Source organism: Phodopus roborovskii, unplaced genomic scaffold (genome assembly GCF_943737965.1).
Source record: "Phodopus roborovskii unplaced genomic scaffold, PHOROB, whole genome shotgun sequence".
Taxonomy (NCBI): Eukaryota; Metazoa; Chordata; class Mammalia; order Rodentia; family Cricetidae; genus Phodopus; species Phodopus roborovskii.
Genome location: NW_026126447.1, coordinates 32822410 through 32848483, shown reverse-complemented (window position 1 = coordinate 32848483; position 26074 = coordinate 32822410). Strand labels below are relative to the sequence as shown.

General features: G+C 43.2%; 1 protein-coding gene across 2 annotated transcripts in view; it reads right to left on the bottom strand.

Moving 5' to 3' along the window:
• The window catches only part of Raver2 (ribonucleoprotein, PTB binding 2), a 73754-nt gene that overhangs the window by 5312 nt on the left and 42368 nt on the right, over positions 1–26074 (bottom strand). Inside the window, exons 5-11 of one of the 2 annotated variants that reach the window (XM_051188235.1) lie at positions 18825–18951; positions 13565–13647; positions 11371–11472; positions 11116–11227; positions 8910–9166; positions 7451–7559; positions 5914–6050 (exon numbers count right to left, since the gene is read on the bottom strand). In XM_051188235.1, the coding sequence (XP_051044192.1) occupies positions 5914–6050; positions 7451–7559; positions 8910–9166; positions 11116–11227; positions 11371–11472; positions 13565–13647; positions 18825–18951 (927 nt within the window). The remainder of the gene's footprint in view (positions 1–5913; positions 6051–7450; positions 7560–8909; positions 9167–11115; positions 11228–11370; positions 11473–13564; positions 13648–18824; positions 18952–26074) is intronic. The other variant, XM_051188236.1, reaches the window with a different exon arrangement.

The window sequence follows — 26074 nt, the reverse complement described above, 5'->3', positions numbered from 1 at the left end:
ACCCACTGTGACTTCCATGTTGCTCAGGCCTCTCCTGCCTAGGCAACTCTCCTCCTCTCTCTTTGTTCACACGGGAGGCTATTCCACGGGATAGCTGTGGGGTACACTATCTATAAAACTCATCTTTGCCCCAAAATTCACTTGCCAAGTCATTGTGCCACATTTAAAAAATCACCCAACAAGTCTCAGTGGCCACAAGCAATGAAAGGTACACACCTTAAGTTCATTGAATGAAGGAGTTTCCCTGAAAGGTCTACATGGGTCTTCATATATGTATGCTGTTGTTGCAGGCCATACAGCATGATGTGCTTTTGCACTGTTTTCCCACTAGGTGGCAGTATTAGGCTTTCTTAAGGAGAGACAGCCTCTGTCAAGCCTTTGTTCATTTTTGGGGTCTGTGCCCGCCCCAACTCATCATACATTCTGTGTCTGATTCCTTAGGCTGGGGAGCCAGCTTCCCGGCAGCAAAGATCCTGTAGCTAGGGAAACACAAGACTACAGCTTGCAGTGCAGAGGACTCCTGCCAGCGAGCCCGGTGGCTGTCAGCAAGCCAAGTGTGGAAAGAAACCCAAGTCACAGAAAATGGCGAAGGAATTCCTAAATTATCCCTCATATTACTGAAACTAGTGATTACATCATGCTGAAAAGTCACGGATAAGTATAGACCTATTTTTTTCTACTTGAGTAAAAAGGATCGATCACGAAGGAGTATTCTTTTCGTCAGATCATAATTATAGGTTACACTCAGGTATTAAATATTTAATAAGCTGGCCCAGTCTCCTGTAACATGGGCTTCTACCAGACATCTGATGTAGACAGACCAGTTTGTCTGAAATTTCAAACTGTACAGAAGATACTTCAGATTATAATGCAATTAGATTTTAAAATAACATCTTTAAGAATTCATTTTTCATAGTCCACTTCAAATACTTAAGACATGTTTAGAAAAAACTAGCTGTGTCTCAGTGGTGATTCTCATGATTATAACCAGGGAAATGGGGGAGGGGAGGCCATTTACAGTTGGCTTCTACTTAGCTCTAGACTGGAAATCAGTGACTTAACTTGGTTACTGGTACATACTTTGAAACCTCCAAAACACTAAGTAAATATGCATAGTATAGTTGAGGTTTGTTTCTAAAATGCCAGAGTCCGGAGGCTGGAGGGCTGGCTCAGTTAAGAGAGTATATACTGCTCTTGCAGAGAACCTAAGCTCAGTTCCCAGCACCAACACTGGACAGCTCACCTCTGCCCAGAACTCCAACTCCAGGAGATCCGACACACCCTTCCAGCCTTTGCTCACATGCACATACCCTGACACAGACGCACATGCAGATAATTTAAAACAAAACATTTAAACATGCCAAGAGTGCCATATTCTCTATGCACAAATCTGTGCTACTCCCCCAATCTAATTCTAGAGTATCCCGTCACTGTGCCAACAGCAGATTCTTCCTCTGCACCCCCCCCCCCCCAGCATTCATCTTATTCTGGGCATTTCACAAAAGTCATGAGCATGGTCTCTAGCTAACTTCACTCAGGGTGCTTTCAAGGCTAGTCTGCTGAACAATATTCTACTGTTCATTTGCTTGCTAACTGGTGGACAGCTGTGCTTTTCTCTGTTGGTTGTTAGTAGATAATCTGCCATAAACACCAGTCCATATACTGTCATGCATGTGGATATATTCAAATTCTCTTGAGCACATATCTAGGAGTGAAACTCTTGAGGTCAATAGGGATGGCCTTGTTGAAGGAAGTTGTGTCACTGTGGGGGGTGGGCTTTGAGGTTTTCCATGCTCAAGTTACAACCTAGTGTCTCCATCAACTTCCTGTTGCTACTCCTCCAGCACCAGGTCTGCCTGCACTCTGCCATGCTCCCCCTCTCATGATGACAATTGGACTGAACCTCTGGCAGTGTGAGCGAGCCACCCCAATTAAATGTTTTCTTTATGAGTTGCCATGGTCATGGCGTCTCTTCACAGCAATGGAAATTCTAAGTAAGACACTGTTAGCTTTTTCTCCTCTGGTGTGTACTTCCAGCTGCTTGGTGTATTACTGGTCCTCACAAGAGCATGCCCATTGCTTTCCAGTCTCTCTTCTTCCTGCTGCTTTATCAGTAGTCAATCTTTCTAGCCCTGTACTGTGCCCATCTAATGTAATTTTTAACATCACAAACAACTCCTGTCAGGTCTAGAATTATTCAGTTCTTTTCAAATGCATCCCTTTCTGAGATCCCCTATCTGTCCATGATGTCTTTCCATTGGTTATTACATTAAAACAAATGTGTGTAACAACTGGGCAGCATGGGTCTCTCTCTCCCTTGTGTAACTTTTAATTCTGTTTTATGTGTATGGATGTTCCGCCTGCGTGCATGTCTGTTTACTATATGTACTACTGGTGCCCATGGAGGTAAGAAACTGGTGTTGTTTCCCTGGCACTGCAGTTAAGAGATGGTCATCAGCCGCCACGTGGATTCTGGGAATCAAACGTAGGACCTCTGGAATAACAGCCCATGCTCTTAACTACTGAGCCCCCTCTCTCCAGTCCCAAGTTCCCAGTACTTTTTAATTCTTGGACACTGAGAATGAAAGGTGGGGATTCCATTATCTTCCTCTGGAGAGGATATTCTGTTCTACAAGTTAAATTTGCTACGCTCAAGTCCAGGCTCTCTCCTCTGCACTGGGCTTCACTGACCATCAGACTGTGGCTCCCCGCCAGGCCTCCTGGCGTGTCCCTCACAGCAGCAGTTCAGGGTCAGTCAATTGTGTTTGGATGCAGTTTCCATGATGACTTTGGGGCTCCTACCCATGTCATTTCCTGTTCCAGGGCCTCTCACTTCACAGCTTTGAGAACAGTCCTAAGGTTTACTCTGTATCTCTGTAGGCCAGCAAGACTACAGATTTTGCATAAAGGAATCAAGCAAAAAAGCTACAGAAGAAACATGGTTACCATCTAGGGGAATCCCCTCTGCCAGAAACTCCCTTCAGTTGCTCCTGGTTATTTGCCAATATTTTTAAACAGAAGCTACTTTTTTTTTTTTTCAAATCTACTCCAGATTTTTTCTTTTGTTTTGGTTTGTTGAGACAGGGTTTTTCTGTGTAACAGCCCTAGCTGTCCCAGAACTCACTCTGTAGACCAGGCTGGCCTTGGAACACTCCTGCCTATACCTCCCCAGTATCCACTCCAGATTTTAATCAGGAACTTCTACAGATAACTCCACAATCATTAGAATCACCAACTATCACATTCTTAAGTGTGATAGCTTTACTTAAAAGGGAAATTAAGTTATCCAGTATCTGACACAAGCATCTCTCCCAATCCTTCAGTAGAGTTTCTGGGAGCTACTACAGCAGCATGGACTTCGCAGCCTGAGAAATCATTCACAAACTGCAGGGATGTGGAGAAGTAATTACACTTTTGTGCTTTTCCACTTGGTACCATGAAGGGGATAGTTTAGCACTCACAGACACGGTAGAAAGATTAAATATTTACATAGTCTAATAGTATAACATGCATAAGACCCTAAGTACAATCCCTGCACTGTTTTTTAAAAAATGTTTAAAAATTGTGTTGGGATATAGCTCAAGAGTAGCATGCTTGCCTAACATACACAGAGCCTTTGGCTCAGTCCCTCGGTGATGATGATGATGATGATAAATGCTTACATTGTTTCCTGGTTAACTTTGTTGTTTGTTGTTTTGGTTGTTCGGTTTGTTTTTCCAGACATAGGTTCTCTGTGTAGTCTTGGCTGCCTTGGAACTCTCCCTGTATCAGGCTGGCCTGGAACTCAGAGAACTGCTTGCCTCTGCCTCCCAAGTACTGGGATTAAAGGTGTGGGCCACCAACTAACTGCCCAGCCTAGGTAGTTTTTCTTGTCAACTTGACAAAACCTAGAGTCACTTTGGGAAGAAGGAACCTCAATTGAGAAACTGCCTAGGTCAGATTGGCTGGCGGACAAGTCTGTAAGAGACTATCCTGACTGATGGTTAATGTGGGAGGGCCCAGTACTGTGGATGGCACCATCCGTAAGCAGGCGGGTCTGGGCTATATAAGGAAATCTAGCCCAGCAAGCCAAAGAGTGAGCACCGTTCCTCCACAGCTCCTGCTCCCAGGTCCCTCTGGCCTGACTTCCCTCAAGGATGGATTCTGATCTGAGGTACAGGCCAAGTAGACACTTTCCTCCCCGAGTTGCCTTTGGTCTTGGTAATTATCACAGTAACAGAAGAGCAAACTAGGACACATTGCAAAGGATGTGATAAGTGTTAAAAGTACAGAGATGTAAGGGTCCACCTGAGAATCTCTCCATGGGAGAGTAACCAGCTTGGTACAGGCCCTGCATGTTATCAGCTTCACAGCCACTATCTGAGAACTGAGTAGGCAGAGTCAAAGAAGACTAACTTCAAATGTCATACTCAGAGAAGCTTGGTACAGAAATTAACTTTTTTTAATGCTAAAAATACATACTTTCGTTAAATTCTTTAAAACTGTATTGTGTTTCTTCTGCTTTGAAAAGTAAACATTGTTCTATAAACTATATTTTGTGATTATTATTTTATCAATGGATTATGAAGATTTTAGCATATATTTACACATTCTTTCACATCATTGTAAATTTCCAAATTGTATTTACTGGTAAAAGCAACAAAAAACATAATTTGCTTACTCAGTCTTAGTTGAATATTTTGGTTGTTTCTAATTTGCACAACTATATATTATTTATAAATGACTATCTCCAATAAAGTAACTTTTGTCCCTTACATATAATCCATCTGCAGTGTGCATATCTGCGTCATTACTGAATACATTGACAAAGATGGACCCTCAGGAAGTGAGAATGTCTTCCTCATGACATCAGCTCTGACCCCCATTTTTAAATTAAGCAGGCCACTACCTCATCATATCAATTCATCTTCTGAACATAATTTAGAATACTCCACATTCATAGGTTCTGTAACCATGCATTTAATCAACAGCATGTTGGAAATACTAGAAAACTGCACCCACCCCAAAAACAAGAAGTTTTTTCCTTTGTCAGCATTCCCTAAGCAACAGTGTATTTACATAACATTTCCAATACATTAACTGTTGTTATGTAATCTAAAGAGGCTCAATGCATGAAGGAGATGTGCCCAGAAAGCCTGACACACAAGACACCATACACGTGAGATCTGAGCAACCACAGACTGAGAATATGACACCATACACGTGAGATCTGAGCATTCAGGCTGCACACATGACACCACACATACGAGATCTGAGCATCCACAGATTGCATATCCACAGAGCCCTGAAACAAACCTCCTATAGATTCTGAGGGTGGACCTTCTTTTATGCTATGTGACTTTTGGTATACAGCTGCGTGTGGTGGTGCACACAAGCCCAGAATTCCAGAGGCTGAGGCACTGTGAATTTAAGGCCAGCCTGGTCTACCAAACACCCTACTAAAGTTAATATAGGAATGCCTGTAAGTGTGAACATCTCCCTCTCTAAGCAATGATGAAAAATAGCGGGTGTTTCTCCCACTCCCTTGGGCTTCTAAGGTTTATACTCATGTAAAAAGAGGTTAGCATAATTTTTAGTAAAGAGTCAGGTAGTAAGTACTTAACCTTGTAAGTACTTAACCGTGTAAATCTGTTCTATTGTGTATGGTAGTACCATAGAAAATACGTAAACAAATTGATGTGGCTATGTCCAACCAAAAAAGCTGGATGTGGTCTAAGGGCTGTAGTTTGAAGTTGACTAGTAAAACTGTGAGGAAAATATTTTGTGTAAAATAGTATAAACAGTTTCTTGAACCTATTCCCAAATTTTAAATGATGAGCAAGAGATAATTATCCTGTGTTCTCACAGTGCTAAAGCAGTCACAATTTATCATGAGTATTCCTTCCCTGTTATCATGACCTGGGCATCATTTACCTGGGCATAATCCTCGAAAGCTGGAGAGTAAGTGATGCATTTCTCCAGTACGTGCTGGGACTCATTTCCCTGAGAGATTGCATCCAGAATGTTATTTGCAATTCCAGTCTTCTGTGGTGTGCCTTTACTTGCAGTGGCTAGAGACAAAAGAAAGACCATTCAGTGATTTGTTAAATTATAAACAGCGTAAAACACATTAACTCAGCCTGTTTCAATATGTTGCTAATATATATTTGTATTTATTTTCTCTAGGAGGAATTATGTATCACTTCATTTCAGCAACTGAAAATGGAAGCTTGCCATATAGGTAAAATAACTGTGATGGAAACCTCCAAATATATTTCTGTACTGAGAACTGAAACACAGCTTCTAGAATGTTAGGCAAGCACCACTGAACTATATACCCAACCCCATAGACAGATATTCTATCTACATCAGCGATTCTCAACCTTCCTAATGCTGTGACCCTTTAATATAGTGCCTGATGTTGTGGTGACCTCCAAACATGAAATTATTTCATTGCTACTATAATTTTGACTATAATTTTGTTACTGTTTTGAATTGTAACATAAATATCAGATATGTGACCCCAAAGGAGTCATGGCCCACAGGTTGAAAACCACTGGTCTACAATAAGGCATATAAAATGCAAATTAAACACCCTTATTAAGGCAATAGTTGTCACTGTCAATTTTCAGATGAGCTCAGTATCCTGCAGGAATGCTAAAAGAACACTCTTTCCTAGATTTGAAAAAATTGTAAATTAATGCTCAAGAGGATGCTTTATAAAATGCTAAAAATGTCCATTAAAAATTACACTAATCTTTAATCATTTCCTTGCAGTTTGGTTTCTCAGATTTACATTATGTGTTTGCACAAAGCCAGTGCCTGTTCGATCAGAGTTTTAAAAGCAGAACTGTATGTAATCTCGTGGCACTCATTTAGAGACTACTTCATAAGTGAGTGATGCAGACAAGTTCTATTATTATTGCTTTTTAAAGGCCACAGTCCCATTCTGTGTGTTCAGCTTCTTCCCTGCTGGACAGCATTAATGTGTTCTTTGGTTTTCCCATTACTGACGTGTTTTTAGGACTGTTGGATAAGAGTTGACTCACATCAATGAAGGCCTAATAGACTTTATTTCTGCTGATTGGCAGTCACGTGTCTAGGGTATTTGAATGCACTGGCTACATCTTTTAGAGGCTTTGGTCTCTAGTTTTGGACAATGATTATACCTACACTGTAAATGACTAGAGTGCTTCAAACAATTTGTTGCCTTCATCGTTTTGAATAATTGAATAAAATTATGTTGCCCTTAATGAAAATACTGTTGTAAAGATTTTTAAAAGTGTTTTAATTAAAAGAATAAAGTGTTTTAATTTTTATTCAAATAAAGGGATGATTGTTAAAGAACAGGTCTGTGACTTAGGGCTTAGGTTTGTCAGTAGGCATTGTGTCAACTGAGTTAAGATGAAAGTAAAAGTCATTACAGAATGTCTTCAGGAGACTTCACTGCTGATGCAGAGTCCTCACTTACATAGGCACACACTGGGCAACACACTGGCCAAATTCAAATACGGATTTGTACTGAGCCGAATTTCTTTTGGTGGTTCTCCCAAGAGTGAAGTCTGATTCTTAGAGGCAGCCTGTTCACCAAAAACAAAAGATGGGATGTTTAATGACTAGTATAGAAAGAATGAAGAGTGTCACAGTGCGTCACATACACATGGGGAAAGGTCACAACAAATCTTTCCCTCCCTACAACTAATACATGCTTATTTAAAATATTTACTAAGATGACAAGTGCAAAAAATTTGTCTTTCAACATATCTTGTATAGTGTGCTAATTTGTGGGCCTTGGCTGGGCATGGTGGCTCATGCCTTTAATCCCAGCACTCAGGGGAGAGAGGCAGGCAGATCTCTGTGAGTTCCAGGCCAGCCTGGTCTACATAGCAAGCTTCAGGATAGCCAGGACTACACAGAGAGACCCTGTATAAATAATCCCAGTTAAAAAAAAAATTAAGTAAATAGTACACTCTATCCACAGAATTCTACAAGTGGAATAGAACTCAAGGCATCTTGTATCTTCTCTTTTGATCTCAGAGAATTCATCTTCGCAAGAAAACACAAAACCAAAACAACTAATTCTCTGTCTTATTTCTTGAGATTCAGGTATAACATTACAAGATTTAAATTTTCCATTATGTGGCTAAAACCAAATGACACAAGTGAAGTTCATCTGTAGCCCTAAAGGTAATGCCAAGCCAGAGAGAGAGTGTGTGTTCATAAACTAACTCTCAGCTCAGAAGACAATGGTAGACGGACACTGGAAACAGACTCTACTAGTCTCATAAACTTATCAGGGGCGAAGACTCTAATACAATTAACAGAAAAGAATGGAATGGAGGGCTGAGCCTTCATCATGCTCCATAGTCTCCCCAGACACAGCTTACTATCTGCTCGCTGGTCAAAGGCTTTTAAAACCACAGTTCTGGTTAATATAGGTAAGACAAAGGGTAGCTTAGTTTTCTCTTCAAACTGCACAATGAAGAAAGTGCAATCCTGAGTGTTGATTTCTATATGAGAGAGCCATAGACCCTTATGTTCCTGATGCTTTCCTGGCCAATACTGCTGTGTGTCTGGACAGCAGAACCCATCTCAAGCATCTTTGGAAGCCTCAAGAAACCCAGGTTTGTTTGTATCACATCTATCACCTGGCCGTGTAGTCTTTCATTTGGTTTATGGTTGCTGAATAAATGCTTACTAACATCCAAACGAGTAGGAAATTCAGCGCTTAACAAATTCTCAGTAGCTCAAGAGAAGTCTTGACTGGAGCTGCAGCTTAGAAGATGTTGAAACCATCACAGTGGAGACAATCACCAAACACACGCAACTGACTGAGGTAGAACAATGCCCCATTTCAGGGACGGTAGGGACAGGAAAGGCAGCCAGGGGGTATCCAATTTCTCTGTGTGCTTCCTTGCCCTTGAACCTACCTCTGTGCCTTTTGGCTGGTTCTGCTGTGTCTTCTGGTGGCCCGTCAGTGTGCCTCCAGCAGGAAGGCCTGATAAGGTCTGCAGATACTGCTGCGACCCTGAGAAACTAGCTTCCGTGATGCCCGCTGAGGCTGACTGCTTCTCCTGAGTGGTCCCACGGCCCGGCCCGGCCTGTCCAGCACTGAGCTGGTGTGGGAAGAATGGCAACATGCCCAGCCCGGCCGCCAGTGTCGTTTGTGTTGGAATCAGATTAGATGCTGTAGTGAATGAACCACAGAGGCAAAAGAACCCAGGTTACACGAGACACGGTAACCCCTTCTGTACCTATCAGAGGACTGTGAAATCTAACAGGTGAGATCAGAGGTTAGGTTCACAAGAAAGCAAAAACTCACAGTAATAATGCTTTCAAATTTCAATAATTTCTAAGATAATCTCAGTAGTATATTTTAATAGTATATTTTAATTATTATTTTTAGAAGCTTGTGGCTCTTTTGACATTTCAATTATATAAGTACTTACAAATGTCCAATCATTACATATTGATTGCTTCCATATCTGAAGAGAGGAATTGTTTATTTAGCATTCGGCATTTCCTCAGTTAACGGTGGATTCGGCAGCAAGCCTGGTTAGCGCACCTCCACTAACTCTTGAGAGCTGGCTGCACCCATCTCTTCTCACCCTGAGCTCAGTGTCTTTATCCTGGCAACCTGACCTTGGCAGTGGCTCGTCTGAGGATTTACACATAGAAATCCACAAATACTAAAAACCGACACTCTTTTTAAGTGGAGAGATCTGGCTTTTAAACACGTGTGCCGCTGTTGTCCTTGAAGCCAATTCTGGGAACAGACAAGCACTAAATCAACAAGAATTATATATTCTTACTTACAGGAGGTAAAGTCCTGAAAAGAATGCAAGTTTTCATAAGAAAATTAGGGATTGCTTTTATCACTCAGGCTGTAAGTCAGGGCTGGTGAGCTGACACAGTCAAAGAAAGCAACTTGGCTGTGGGCAGTGTTTCAACCCCAAAACCTACAGGGGAGGGAGATCCAACTCCCACACCAAGTCCTGTGCATTCCACTCGCATGCCATAGCACACGTGTGCCCTGCCCCAACAAACAAACATGCATGCGTCAGCCGGGCATGGTTACAAGTATCTCCCAAATATTCAGGGGCTAAGGCAAGATCACATGAATTTATAAGATCAACACCAGCTGAGCAAAATAATGAGAACCTGTCTCAAAAAAAAAAAAAATTAAACACTTAATTTTGATGACTAAATTTCCATTTTATAGATTCACCAAACAGTTTTGTTAGCTGGTTGAGTACTTGCTTTAGCTCCTCTATCTTTTGGAATATATTTGTTTAGATAATGAATCTGCAGGGTTCTTAGGACAGCACAGGGGAACAGCAGACTGTGTGTATTACTTAACATGAACATGAGGAATGGACATTTTCATAGCCCTTAGTCAATCATACAAAGGAACTTCTTGGCAATTTAATCATTGCCTGGTCAATTTCAATCGTCAGAATCGACCAAGATATTTGGTCACGTGATTAGCCAACTGTATGTGTGAGAGACTAAATGTGTTACTTATGTTTATGGAACGTGAGTTACCATTGGTGGTGTTTTCCCTCTACATGCTCACATCTAACCCTTCACTCAAGCTTCTAACTGGAAGTACTTTTCTGAATTACAATAAAATAAGAAACCCTAGTATATTTATAGCTTTCTAAAAAGTGTTCGGCCCGTCTCATGCCCAGAGCACATATACCAGTTTTCTTTCAAGTAATAATTTGAAGACATAATTTAAAACTGGCTCAAGTCAAGGGGCCTTAAATTTGCAAACTCTAGCTATCCCTTTTCTAAGGGCTGGGCCTCCTTATTCGGAGCAATTGAAGCGAAGACCTGCGGCCTATGCTGTGAGCCCGGTGGGCAGCCTGTCGGCGTCAAATGGAAGCTGTGTCCTCACCTGGCGCTGCTGTGAACCTGCATGAAATATTAAAGCCCTTCCAGCAGGGGCCGTCTCATCCTGGCATGGAGGCGAGCCATTAACAACATATCAGACAAGGCAGCGGGGCTCTTGAGATTTTAAATGACCAAGATTTAAATTTAATCGTCACATAAATAAAAGAGGGAATATAGGTAAGCTATCTTCAAGTCTCAAAGCTGACTACATCAGGACTTCTTGGCAAATAGGGTCTTTACTTTTGTGTGCTTCTCCATGGTGTCCCAGGTCCGTTTTCAGTGGAAGCGGAGGCCCTATTGCCAGTGCGGGCTGCAGCACCATGGTGGGAGGCTCTCCCAGCAAGCCAGGCTTCTACAAAAGAAGGGGCGATGGGAGACGGTTTCCCATGGCAGGAAAGAAACAGACAGAGCCCAGTAAAGATGATGTGCGTGTGAAATTTCACCCCCACCTCCCCCCACCGTGGGCTGAGTCTATGGAAGGGTTGAAACACTTACATTATTAGTGTGGGCGTTATCAAACTTCAACTGCTGCTGTAGCAAAGGTAGGTGAGAAAGATTCTGAAGGAGTAAGGGTGCTGCACTACCCACAACCGAGCTCTGCGGAGTGAATGCGACAGGAAGTTAGTTACATCTGCAAGAACTATTAGTTGGACAATCAACTCACCTTAAAGTTCAATTCTCAAGTTAGTTTGAAAAAGAAAAAAGAAACCACATTTTAGCCAGGTGTGGTGGCACACACTCTTTATCCCAGCATTCAGGAGGCAGAGGCAGAGGCAGGTTGGTCTGAGTTCGAGGCCAGCCTGATCTACAGAGTGAGTAGCCAAGGCTTCACAGAGAAACTGTCTTGAAAAAAAAAAAAACACTTAATACAAATTATCTACTTTCAACCTCACGTAATAATTACCCAATACACAAGAGGTGACCAAGCAGTTTCAAGAAGGCACTGCGATGTACAGGAGCCCTGAATGATGGCAAAGATGTAGGAAATAAAGACGGTGTGGCGAATAAGAAATGTTCCTTAATTGGTGGCATGGTTTGGAACTGTTAGAAGGTGGCCCAGTGCTGGAGGAAGTCCCTAGAGTCGAGACTGGAGAGTTTATAGCCTCACTCCACTTCCTGTTCTCTGCTTCCTGTATCTCGATGGAATATGAGCTGCCAGCTTCCTGTTCCTGCCACCGTCCTCCTCTGACCACCGGTGCCACGCATTCCACGACAGGCAGGCTCTATCCCTTTGAACCCGTAAGCCAAAACAAACCCTTGTGCCCAAGTGGTATTACTCTATAGCAGCAGCAGAGTAACTGCAACTGCAGTGGGTGTGGGTGGGGCTCATTTCCTCCCTTCTCTCCCTTTAGAAAGCTGGCTCTATAGCCTGGAGTGGTGGCACACACCTTTGATCCCAGTGCCTGGGAGGTGGAAGCAGGTGGACTCTGAATTGGACGCCTGCCTAGGCTACTTAGCAAGACCCTGTCTCAAAATTAACAAAACGGCTATCTTTAGCACCACACATTTCTATAGGAGTGATAACATAACTGATTTGTGCATAGGTCTGTGTATCTTTAAATACATTCTTAAAATTAACAAATAGTTATGTCTAAGTGCGTATTTAAAACACTTGTATGAAAACATAAGAGAACTTATTCTTTGCTCTCACAAACATGAACTATTTTATAATACAGTAAAATTTAAAGGTTAGGGGTTATTGCTCATTTCTTTCAAAGTTTGTTTTAAGACTGTATAAAATGTTTTGTTTTAAAACTACTGCTTTAGGACTGGGAGATAATTCAATGGGTTAAGTGTTTGCTATGCAAGCATGAAGACCAGAGTTCAAATCCCACAAACCCATGGAAAAAAAAACCAAAAACCCCAGCCTGTGATCCCAGCATTCCTATGGGAAGATGGAAGGTGGAAAAGGGAGAACCCCCAGAAACCTGAGTCTGCTAGCCTGGAGTATGCTGCAGCAAACAGCGGATTCCCAGCCTCAAATAATAGATGGAAAGGACTGACACCCAAAGCTGTCCTCTACTGCCATATCCATGGCATACATTCCGCCTATCTTCCCTAACCCACCACACATACACAGAGGGAAAAAAAAAACTACTCATTTATTATCTAGCAAAAATTACCACAAAATAAGCATCTGTTCTTAATACTCTATAAGTGGGAATTGATAAGTTTACCTGTTTGCTGTTTTCATCAGAACTAGGTTACACATACTCATCTTGTGATCCTATGGAGCTATCCTTATTAAAGGATGTTCTCTGCCAGGTTCAGCTGCCCAGGCCTATAATTCCAGCTACTCGGGAGGCCGATATAGGATGATGACAAACTCAAGATCCACCTGTCTACAGTATGAGTTAAAAGGCCGGCCTCGGCAACTACAGTAAGACTATGTCAAAATACAAAGTTAAAATAAAAGCTAGGGATGTCAGTCATAAAGCACTTGGCAGCATCAATAAACTCTAGCACAATCCCTGGTACCACAAAGGATGGAGGGCAGGCAGGAACAATGCTTAGTTGACTTCTTGACAACGCCTGGCACATTTGTAATCTTGGTCCTTGGGAAAGAGAGTCAGGAGAATTAGGAGCTCACCGTCATCCTGGGCTACATAAGATCCTGTCTTGGGGTTGGGGGAGGTGAAGTATTCACTGGGAATCTTCAGTGTGTCAGTTCCTGAAGCTGTGTACAAACCTGTTGTGCTTTACTGAAGTGTAACAGCGCGGAGAGGGACGGACTCAGCAGATGAGACAAGCTGGGTGGGACTCCGAGAACTGCTTTGAGAAGATGAGAGTCAGTCCAAGGAAAACCGTGAGCACGTGACTTAAATTAAAAACACAGCATGCTGCCAAAGCATTCCTTTCACAACCTTTAATCTGCACAGGAAGTTTCGTCATCTACTGACTAAGAGTGACCGCTTTGTTCTTCGAGATTCAATCCTGGAAGATGCTTTAGAAGCCCAGCACTTTTTAAGTGTCAAGCACCAAACACAGGCTTGCCCGTTTCTAGCACTCAGCACAGCATGCTACTAACCAAGGCCTTGGTAATATGGCTCAGGGCCTTTATCCATGTGTAGGAGTGTTTTGCCTACACATACGTATATGTGCCATGTGAGTACCTGATGCCCAAGGAGGTCAGAAGAGTAGGATTCCCTGGAACAGAGTTTACCACCATGTGGGTGTTGGGAACCAAAGCCTGGCCCTCAGCAAAAACGAAGGCTCTTAATCACCAAGCCATTTCTCCAGTCTCTAATTTCTTCTCAGGGGGTATTTAGGAGAATTTTGTCAGAAGGTAGGGCAAGGGTCAAGATGCAACCATCATCTGTGAGAACCTTATGAAAAATCCTTTACAGAAGATTATATGTGCAGAAAGTCTTACGTCATAAAAACTAAAAAGATGCAACCTAATTACACATAATAGGGCAGAGTGACGCATGTCTTGAATTCTAGCACTCAGAGGCAGAGCCAGGCAGATCTGAGAATTTGAGGCCAGTCCTGTCTACCCAGCAAGTTCCAGCCCAGCCAGAAACACACAGTGAGACTCTGTTTCCAAAGAAACAAACTATACATAGAAATATGAGGAATAAAGGGTAGCTACACTCTTAATTCTGAGTTCAAATACCACATACATCTCAGAAGAGATATTTTCAGAATAGATAACATACAGAGAAAAAAGAATCATAAAATAGAAAACAAGATTAATTTCATTTAACACACACACACAATCACAAAAAAAAAAAACAAAACAAAAAAAAAAAAAAAAAAAAAAACAAGTGTTCAGAAAAGGTCCTGACAATAGCTTTTCATACTGTGCATGCAACAGAACACACACTAAGTCATGCCTGTATTCCCAATAGGTAGTGAGAGTCCGTATCCAAGAACAAGAACAGCAGCACACCAAGTTACCATGTACCTAACCACTCTACAGAAAGGCTCAAATTAAAAAGTACCATACACAACAGTGAGTCCGGGCGCTGAGCAAACTGCCGTCTATAACTTAAATGTACACCTGCCTCGTGGCTCAAACCTACAACCAGTCATTTACCCAAGGTCATAAAAGTCTACGTGTAAATAAGAACAAGTCCTCATTGCAACTTTACCTCAGTTTGGAAAGGACCTAAATGTTCACGGGGTCTGCGAAAGAGGTCTGGGGATGCAGTTCAGCTGTGCAGTGCAGACTTGGATCACTCCCCCACTACCCACCCACTGCCCAAGGAAATGTGAAAGTACAACTGGCATGTATCCTCTAGCTTGGCCTGTGCCCACTGAAGTGGAGATTTCATCTTCTTCCCCAGCCAGCCCAAACAAAGACAAAGCCAGGCACAAGAAAAATGTCTCCATCTGTGTATAAATAGTAAAGCATCTTAAACCAGAAACAGTTAACTGTAAACGTAAACTTTTTTTTTTTTTTTTTTAAGCATACTCCTGGGACTGGAGAGATGGCTTGGTGGTGGAAGACAGCTGTTGCAGAGGACCAGAGTTTGATTCCCAGCACCCACATCAGGTGGTTCACAGCTGCCTGTAACTCCAGCTCCAGGGATCTGGGTTTATGTACACATACTCATCCCCTATAAAAATAATTTTTAAGTTAAAAAGTCAAATCGAACCTAAAAAGTGAAACCAAACCACCTTCCTAATGATCGCAAACCAATCCAAACAGAAAAGTGGAGTGGAGATAGCTAGTGTGGATGAAGGGACAGAGAAATAATCCTGGGCAGAGTTATCAAAGGTGTGGGCCTGTTAGCACAGCATGTGTCTTTAAACACTAGAGCAATCGTGGGGAAATGCCGTGGTAACTGAACAAAGGACTACTGCACTGTGCAATCAATAACCAAGAGGAAGGAGGCTGTGTCTGAGAACACCATGATTTAGGACAAACAGACAATCTAGAGGTAATGCAATGGGGTGTGTATGTGCGTGCATTTCCCATACAGTGAAAACTGCCATGAAAGTTCCAATTCCTAAAAAGTCCCTGTATGGCTGGAAAAAGATGCTCCCCGAAGCTATTGAGTGATTAATTAAAAATCTTGAATGCCAAGGCTGAGGTACCTCCCTGTGCTGGTTAGGAATTTTTTTTTTTTTTTTTGTCAACCTGACACAAATTGGAATCATGTGGGAGAGACTCTCAAATGAGAAAGTGTTTCCATTAGACTGTCCTATTCGAAAGCCCGTAGGACTTTTTCTTGATCAATGATTGATGTGGGAGGGCCCAACCTAATGTGGGCAGCGCCATCTCTGGGCAGGTGGTACCGAATTATGTGAAGAAGTGAGCTGAGAAGGTGAGCAAACCAGTAAGCACGTCCCTCCGTGGCCCCTGCCCGCGCTCCTCCGCGGCCCCTGCCCGCGCTCCTCCATGGTCCCTGCCTGTGCTTCTCCGTGGTCCCTCCATAGCCCCTACCACGCTCCAACGTGGTCCCTCCGTGGCCCCTGCCCCTCCGTGGCCCCTGCCCGCGCTCCTCTATGGTCCCTCTGTGACCCCTACCCACGCTCCTCTATGGCCCCTGCCTGTGGGAGGAGCCCCTGCCTGTGCTCCAGCGTGGTCCCTCTGTGGCCCCTGCCTGTGCTCCTCTGTGGTTCCTGCCTGTGCTCCTCTGTGGTCCCTCTGTGGCCCCTGCCCGTGCTCCTCTGTGGTCCCTCCATGGCCGCCGCCCATGGTCCTCCATGGTCCCTCCGTGGCCCCTGCCCGTGCTCCTCTGTGGTCCCTCTGTGGTCCCTGCCCATGTTCTTCCGTGGCCCTTGCCTGTGCTCCTCCATGGTCCCTGCCTGCCCTCACTCCTCCGTGGTCCCTACCTCTGCTGCTGCTTGAGTTCCCACCTTGACTTCCCTCAATGATGAGTGGGACCTATCAAACCTTTCCTCCCCAAGTTGCTTTTGGTCACTGTGTTTATCCCAACAATGGAATGAAAACTGTATATACCACATATCCTGGATGCAGGACATAAAGAAAGCCAAGCTAGAACTGAGCTGCAGCTTTGCCCTGCTGCTGGTTTTCACAGTTCTGAAAAGAGCCATGCAGGCTGCTGGGGGAGAGAAGGAATCAATAGTCTTACCCAGATGTGAGCTACAAGACCAACCTGGCAGGCAAGACATGCCTTGTGCCACAGTAGCAACCAAAAGGTCTGACTGGATCCAAGACTTGATCCATGGGAAGGAATCCATGCCTGATTCTATACACCTGGTCAAAAACGAGCCCCCCTAGAATGGGAACTGAGTATTGTTTTGTTTTGTTTTAGCAAACTGACAGTGTCAAGCTACCCCCTAGGTACTTATGCTTGTAGCCACAGGAAAGCGCTGCTCTCAACCTTCATTAGAGAAACCTCCCCTTCAAGTGAATGGTGGTGAGTGCCATGCAGAGACTCATGGCCCCACAAGGTGTAGAGAATAAGTAACTGACCAGAGCTCAGCCCTAAACAAGATATTTATACCATCCACCTAAAGCTCAGGGAACACTGTGAGGAAAAGAGGAGAAAGAATGTAACAGCCAGAAGACAGAATAGGGCTGTGACATGTCATCTCCTGGCTAAGACACGGTCATTACAATTAATCTCAAAGCAGCTGTAGATGCCTGCACTGGGTCGGCACAAGATTAACCACTAACAGTCAGGCGTGGATAGAAGATAGGGGTAGAGAGGGTAGGGAGGGCCTCTGAGCCCATCAGATGGACTGTTTGCTACTGATCAATTCAGGAAGGAGATTTGTTGGCTTAAGCTCTGTAGCCACTGGTTACCCCACCAGGCTCCGATGGATAAAGTCTCAATCCAATGGTCTCATGGGTGCCCCGATTAAACTAAATGGATCATAAAGCAAGACCAAAAATCATGCGTGTAAGAAAAGGATGGTATAGATGGAATTGTTTGTGATGGGGGTGGGTGTCTAACGGAAGCAAAGGGCAATCAGAATACTTTATATACACAGATGAAATTGTCAACAATTAAAAAAAACCAAAATCCCACACCAATAACATGCTGGAGAGTGTCAGGGCCTGGCTGCAGAAGAGCCAGTATACCAAGTGCCTTCATTTGCCTATTCCTTCTAGGTTCTTTCTAGTGAAATTATAATCATAAATATGAAATTGTCCAGAATTTTACAAGACATTCAAGAAAATTACCAAACTGAAGGGTCTTGGCAACTCCCAAATTTGTATAGCTCATCGGTCAGAAGTTCAGGTAGCCTAGAGAACCTTTAACTTGTAGCCAGGGACTTAAATGGGACAGTCACACAGAGGCTGTGCCCTTAATCTGTAGGTCTGTGTTGCTCAGTGTGGGAGCCGGCATCGGGTCAGTTGGGAATGAACTGGAATAAACAAAAGCTGAGTATGCTTACACCAAATATATTTACTCTAGACCTCAGCATTTCCTCATAATGCTAACATAGAAATCCTGTGTACACAGAGTTGTTTGTTTCAGAGGAAATAGCAGGAAAAGAATACCGAACAGTTTGACAGTCAAAATTCAGTGACAATATACAGATCTGGGTAATTAGAGGACAATGAGTCTGTCATCTGGTTCAAAGGGAAACTACTCTGTTCTTTACAACAGAGAAAGATGAACGCAAAAAAAAACAAATCAGCATATTCTACAAGGTAAGCCCGCTAAAATGATTACAGAGAAATGCTCCATGCTCTCTGGTTCATCCAGACAATGGAGTGAGTAGAGGCGTGCCATTATTACCAGGTTTAGATGTTCATCGCAGCAAGGCTTAACTGAGGGTTGAGTATCTTAACATTTGCTAATGGTACAGAAAATGGAAGCACAAAAGTAGACTGTACCTATGAAACAGCCGAGACGTAATACCATCTCAGACAACCAGTTCACGATCATAACTAGTTCTCAGAAGAGAGACAAACAAGCCTGAGTGCGCCTTTACCTGTAGTGCACGTCTTACATTTTGTGTATAGTGCAGCACGAGCGATTTCATGCCGACATCTGCTCTCAAGCAGGATGTGTGGCGCTCACCTGGTTTAGCTGCTCGTCCGCACAGCTGGGGTTGCAGAAGGACTTGCAACATGGCAGGGTTGTTCAAACTTTTCATAATCTGGACCGGGTTTGGCTCTGGCAGTAGTCCCTTTTGACTGCTGTTCATCTTCATCGTGGCAGAAACACACATCAGAAGGAGCATTAGTGGAAAAAAAAAAAAAAAAGAAAGAAAGAAAGAAAAGACAAAAGCCCCAAAGGGCTCCCCCTGCCTAGGAAGGAATCTAAGACTTGCTTTCTGACAAACATACTTGCTTTGTATCGTGAACTTCTGGTGAGCTTTCTCCCACGGCTCTCAACTACAATGTTACATATCCTATCACACACAGGACGCAGGGTCCTCATCTAACACCTGTCCAATGCCAGCAGGCTTCAAATGAACTAACAGTTTAATAGAACAAGTCTGACTTAAAAAACACAAACCAAACACCGACAAGGAGATATGAGTTTCCTAGCAAAGCAGCGACTTGCTGACACAATGTCAGTACTCCCGCACTACAGGAAGCCTTATTAGTCTGTTGTTCCAAAGCAAGAGAGTGCAAGCTGAATTTCAAACACAATTTTCTTTTTCTGAAAGTTTATTTCCTTCACTTAACTCTCTAGTGTGAAACAAAGATGAACCAAGCTGCATAGCTACCTAAAAACATGACTTAGTTTTTCGTTTTAAAAAAATATCCTGACAGGTGAGAAGATGCTCAGTAGTAAAGTGCATGCCACACCCATGAGAGAGGGACTGGAGTGCAGAACCCCTAGAACCTGTAGGACAAAAGCTGGGTGGGGCCAGAGAGGTGGCTTAGCAAATAATGGCGCTTGTAGCCATGACTGATAACCTGAGTTTGGTCCCTAAGACCCACGTGGTAGCCAGAACTAGCTCACCAAAATGGTCCTCTAACCTATAACATACAGTGGCATGCACAAACCCCCATACGAACAAACACAGACTCTCTGTCTCGATGAATGAATGAACGAATAATGAACTAATGTAATAGTAAAAGCCAGGTGAGCGTGCTGCCTGCCTGTTCTAGCACAGGGGAGGTAAAGCAACCTGGCTAGCCAGACTAGCCGAATGGCTGAGCTCTGGGTTCAAGTGTGAGATCATGCCTCCATACTAAGGCAGAGAGTGATCAGGGAAGACACCAGACAGTAACCTCAGGTTTCCACACATGAGCAGGTATACCTTCACACATATGTGAACGCATGTAAGACACATGAGTACCATGCATACATATGCAAAAGAAAGCCATATATGTGGAATTCATTATAGGAACAATGAGTATCGAAAGAAAGGGGGAGAAGAAAGGGAGGGAGGAAGACAAGGAGGGAGGGAAGAAGAGAGGGAGGAAAAGGAAGGATGAACTAACTACAAAAAAAAAAAAAAAAAGAATTGACAAGGACAATTAGGTTCCTCTCCTAACACTGATTCTATAAAACTAAGAGGGAAAGAAATACGGACTCAGGAAGCAGGCATAGGGCTGCCAAGAAGCCCTGTCGGGAAAGGTGTGCAGGCAGACATGTGCAGTGAGCAAGAAAGCCTGGGTCCACAAGAGAGTTCCCAGAGGACTTTGGCGGCAGCAGAAGCTATACGAAAGAGAGTGGCCTGGGCCAAAGAACCAAAGGGTTAGCGGCAGGTGGTGTGTGCACATGGAAGAGGGCAGACCAGATAGCGTCGGTCCGGGCAGGACACTGGTCACTGGCCGCCTCCTTTCCATCTACCAGCCTTCTCAGCTTCTTGTGCCCACAACTACAGTGAGGTATCACAACTGAGGAAAATAAAGCCTAGAAAACACAGGCCTGGATGCAAGATGCAGAGACAGGCACTCGAGGCAGTGTGACCAGTGTAGTAGGGAAAGCCCATCGGACAGCAGGCCAGAGTTCTCCCCACTTGTCTACCCTAAATCCTACTAAAGACCAGGCTTTCCTTCCCTCTAGTCTTCCCATCATCCCTTTCCCTATCAAATTCTTATGGAGGGTGTGTGCGCGTGTGTATATGTATGCATGGTGTGTGTGTGTGTGCGCGCGCGCATGGGGTGTGTGTGTGTGTGCATGTGTGGTATGTGTTGGTGTGTGTATGTGTGTGGTGTGTTTATGTGTTATGCATGTGTATACATGGGGTGTGTGTGTACGGGGACTTACCCCAGGGCTTTTGAGCAGCACAACACTCAACCATTGAGCTGTACTCCATCCCTTTCAATAACCTATAAACACTGGCACACAAGGAAGCTGGCCCCCCCCCCGAAAAATGTATTCAAAGAGAACAATAATTCGACATCTGGAGACTAGAGCTGCTCAAACAAAGGCAACAGGCTGGACTATCTGTGCAGTGAGAGAAAGGAGAGGCAACAGACAAGAAACTAAGAACGCCAACAGGACGGATGTCCCAGTAAAGATAAGTACCCGTAAAAGAGCAGTGGTTTTTGTTTGTTTTTTTTTTTTTTTTTTTTTTTTTTTACAGGTAACATGAGCAAAGACATTTAGTTATAAAGGTCCAGGAGAAATGCTGGCATGAAGAAAGAAAAAAGCTATGAAGAGAAAACCAACCCCTGCTTACTATAAATAGTATTGCTCCAAATGCATCACGTGGATTAGGTCCCAAACTGCCAAAAGCAAGTCCATAAACTGGCGTGGATATTCCTATCCTATACACAAAAGTTTCAGAAGCCCACAGAGCGCTCCTCTTGGTCATATCTGTGCTTTAACAGGAGAGTTAGCGAGTAAGACGTATACGATTCAAAACAAAATTGGTGACCAAAAAGATCAGGCTGAAGAGTCAGAAAATGCAAACAAAATTCGCAAGAGCAAAGTGAGGGTGACAGGGACACAGGCCAAGGACCAGAGCATGTTCAACAGGAGCCCCTGCAGAAGAGTAAGAGCTGAGAGGCAACTTTGGAAAACAATGGTTGAGAAATGTGCATTATTAAAGAGCACAGAAACAACAATCAACCACCTGGTATCCCAGACATGCCACTGAAGAAATCACACATCCACTCATAGCTCTGTCATAAAAATGTATAAACACCAAAGAAAAAAATCAAAAAGAAAACAAGGCTATTAAAAGCTTCCGGTGAGAACATGCCTCCTAAGGAGCGAGGAGAGCCCGCTACAACCAACGTCTTCCCCAGACTAGGGGACAAGGAGTTAGTATTTCCAATGTGTTGTGGGAAAAGCCTCCGAAGACAGACTTTTACAGGCAGGCTACTGCTTGAGAAGGAAGAAAACTGTGCCCAGCTGCCCGAGTTCTGAAAAGTTTTCTACCCCATGAATTTTCCCAAATTCAAAACTCCCTGGGAGGAAACCCTGCCCTGAGAAAACGGGCAAATAAATGCAAGAGCGCTGTGTTACATGTGGGAGTTGAAGCGAACTATGGTAACTGTCTAATAACCAGGCCCATGGCACAGAAAAGTATTCAGGATAATTTGAAAGGGGAGAATTGGATGTAATTATCATGGTGAGTAGGGTAGGAAGGACGAAAAGAATGGTGGTGAATGAGTTAAGTGGAAAGACTAAGGAAAAGGTGTTGATGAGTTAGGGACACCCCCAAGTAGGAAATGCAGCCTGGGAGGATTACTCGCCTATTAAAATCACTTCACAAAACCCTGAAGACCTGAGTTCGGACCCCAGATCCCACATAAAAAGCTGAATTCGGCCTGGTATAGACGGGTGGTAGAGATAGGAGAATTGGCCAGAACACACAGGCCACCTCGCCTAGAATACACAGCACGGTGGCAGCAACAGTAAAGACTGCCTTTGAGGCAAGCTGGAAGGAGAAAAGTTGACCTCTGACCTCTACTGCCCACGAAGGCATTAAGAGTGACATTGCTCTCTTACCACCTGAGCTCTCTTAAAACATATGGGGAAGATGGAGGACTATGTTAAGAGCACTGGCTGCTCTCCCAGAGGACCCGGGTTCGAGCCCTAGCACCCACATGGCAGTGCACAAAAGCCCGAAATTCCAGGGGACCTGATGCCCTCTTCCGGCCTTCATAAGCACTGCACACATGTGATGCACAGACGTACAGCAGACAAAACACCTATACACACACACACACACAAGTTTTTAAAAAAAAAAAAAAAAAAATTGCCAGGCAGTGGCGACCCATGCCTTTAATCCCAGCAATCCAGAAGCAGAGGCAGGTGGATCTCTCCAAGTGTGAAGCCAGCCTGGTCTATGTAATGAGTTTCCAGACAGACAGGGATAGTGAGACCCTGTCTTGAAAAACAAAACAAACAACAAAAATAGAAAAGAAATTAAAACATAAAATGTATAGCAGGCAAGTTCACATCTACCCAACAGTTATAAATATGAAGAAAAAGAAGGCAAAAGGTTTAGTTCAAGTGTAAGGGAACAAAAAAGCAATACATGCACTAACAGGTGTTTAAAATGCACCAATAAAAAGACATAACTTTCATATATGAGTCTTTAAAAATAGTAGTTACAAGACATACACATGAAAGGACACACAGAAAAGGGCAGAGATGGAGGGATAGCAATTGCAAACCAAAGGAAGCCGAAGGAACCAGGTAACATCAGAAGGGAACCCTTTCCAAGACACATATACTGATAAAACAATCAGAACGACTATCAACAGAGACCCATCTAAGAACACACTCTAAGTCTGGAGCAAAAACTACAGAATACATAGGAATGGGAGGACTGGCCCTTATAGAGAAAACCTTTCTGCTCTAAGACATTAACAGATGAAGAGAAAAAAGTAAAGGTGAAGAAGGGATAACTAGTGGTAAGACCAAACTAGATCCCTATGCATGTGTGCTCATGTGTGCATAAGAGTTTAGATCCCTCAAGGGCAGCACACAGGCCATTTCCAAGCACACATGGCACACTTAGAAATCGGCCACATAAGACACGAAGCTCACATCATTGCCTTACCTCCAGAGCACAGATTAAGTTTTGCAACCATAAAACAAACCCCCCCCCAACAAAAAAATAACTTCTGAAAATCTGTGGCAACATAGCAGGCTAGAGGCAGACCATGACTGCATTGCACAAGGAATATACAGAGAAGAAAAAGCAGATCCAGGAACAACAGAAGCCTCATCTTACAGGTACAACAGAGGGCCTGAATGAAGAGATACTGGCAGTCCTACCCACAGGATAGGTCCACAATGCCCCCAACCCTCAAATTCCTGCTACCTGTAGTGCTGAGATAGATAGTGACTTTTCAAATGAGAATAAAGAGGAGTTCCCCAGCTCAGGGAGTTAAGATCAAATGCCACCCAAGAGAGAATCTACCGCTTAAAACTGAGCTCCACTGGGGGCCTGGGTACAATCCCAATATGGGGGGCTGAACTCAAGTATATCACGGTTCCTGGATAAGGGACAACTCCAAATAACAACTGTGAAGAGCAGAGATTGGCAGGAAAGTGTGGAATAATCTATGCCATGACCTGAACTCACAGATCTGTCAAAGTCAAGACTAACAACCAGCATTGGCATCTTTTAAAAACTGACAGAGAAATAAGGACAATCCAAGACAAGCACAAACTAAGGTGGTTTGTGACCATCAAGCTGTCACTGCAGTAGGTACTTAAAGGAATCCTATATGCAGAGAGGAAGAGATATCATCTCCTGAACTCTCATGGTTGACAAGGATGAACAGTTAGGAAGTATGCTTCATGCCCAGCATAAGTAAACTAGCAAACTGTACTTTCACAGGGAGAAAGAACAATCACACAACATCTCTCAACAATAACGTTCAATGTAAACAGCCTCAACTTACCATAAAGACATGCAGATTAGCTGACTGATGCAAAACAAGATCCAACTAGCTCTTGTCACCAAGAAACATACCTCCTTGGCAAAGACACCAACAGACTTAGAGACAAAAGCTGAAGAAAAAGAAGAGGAAGATGAGCCAGCATAGTTACTCTGATGCCTGATAAAGTCACTGGGAACTAAAATAAGAACAGAAACAGGAGGCCACTGCACACTAAAATAACAATTCACAGAGTCAACTGCAAATACATCGTACGCTAGGGCTCCCAATTCCATAAAAGATCAGATAGGTCCTGATGCAGTAACTGTGGAATTTCATATCCCACTCTCATCTTTAGCTAGGTCATTCAAACTGAAAAGTCAAGGGAGAAACCTTAGTTAAGCTACACCACAGACCAGATGGGCTTAGCAGATCTATAGAATAGTCTAGTCAACAGCTAAAGAGCTTCTTCTCAGCAGTTCATGAAATGTTCTCTAAAGCTGACCACATTCTGGACCACAAAGCCATTTTTAACAAATACAAACAAACTGAAAGAATTTCTTAGATTTTGTGTCATAGTAAAATAAAGCTAGAAATCAATAGTAAGAGATGACACAGATGCTACACCAATACTTGGCGACTGGACATCTTGAATAAACAGAGCGGAGTCAATGACAAAAAAAACAATCAACAATCAGACCAAAAAAAAAAAAAAAAAAAAAAAAAATGGGGAAGAAACTTAAAAGTTTTTAGAAAAAAAATTTAAATAAGAACATAACAAAGCAGAGCCTTTTGGCTACAGCCAAAAAAATATATACATAGAAGTCTTTACACTAAAAACAAGGACTAGATTAGATAGGGTTCTGTGCCTCAGTCAGATGATAGGATCATGTACATCAAGGTCTTAGAAAAAAACAGAACTAGGCAAATCCCAAAGCAGTAGATCACAAGGAATAATGACCAAGGCAGAGATGAATGAATGACGTTCACTGCTTAGAATCTTCAGGAAGATCAAGTAGCAAAGAGTAGGGTCTTCGAAAAAGTAAGTATGACTAAGAAGAGGGGAAATCCCAATTAATAAAGTTAGAGGTAAAAATTTGGAGAACACAGTGAGTCCGAGTCCAACTGAATGTAGAGGATCACTAAGGATTTTTTTTTTTTTTTTTTTTTTTTTTTTTTTTTTGAGACAGGGTTTCTCTGTGTAGCCCTGGCTGCTGGCTGTCTTGGGATTTGTTCTGTAGATTAGGCTGGCCTCAAACTCAGAGATCCACCTGCCTCTGCCTCCTAAAGAGCTGGGGTTAAAGGGTTAAAGGCATATGCCACTACTGCCTTGGAATATTTTTAACTTTTATATATATTTAAAAACCTGGTAAATAGAAAATGTGTACATTTCTAGACAGTGATCAATGGGAAATCAACAGGAGCAACATAGAAAGATAATGAAAGTGTGAGGTTAAAGTAGTAATATAAGGTTTCCTAACAAAGCCCAGGACTGGACTGACTGACTGCTGAAGCCCACTA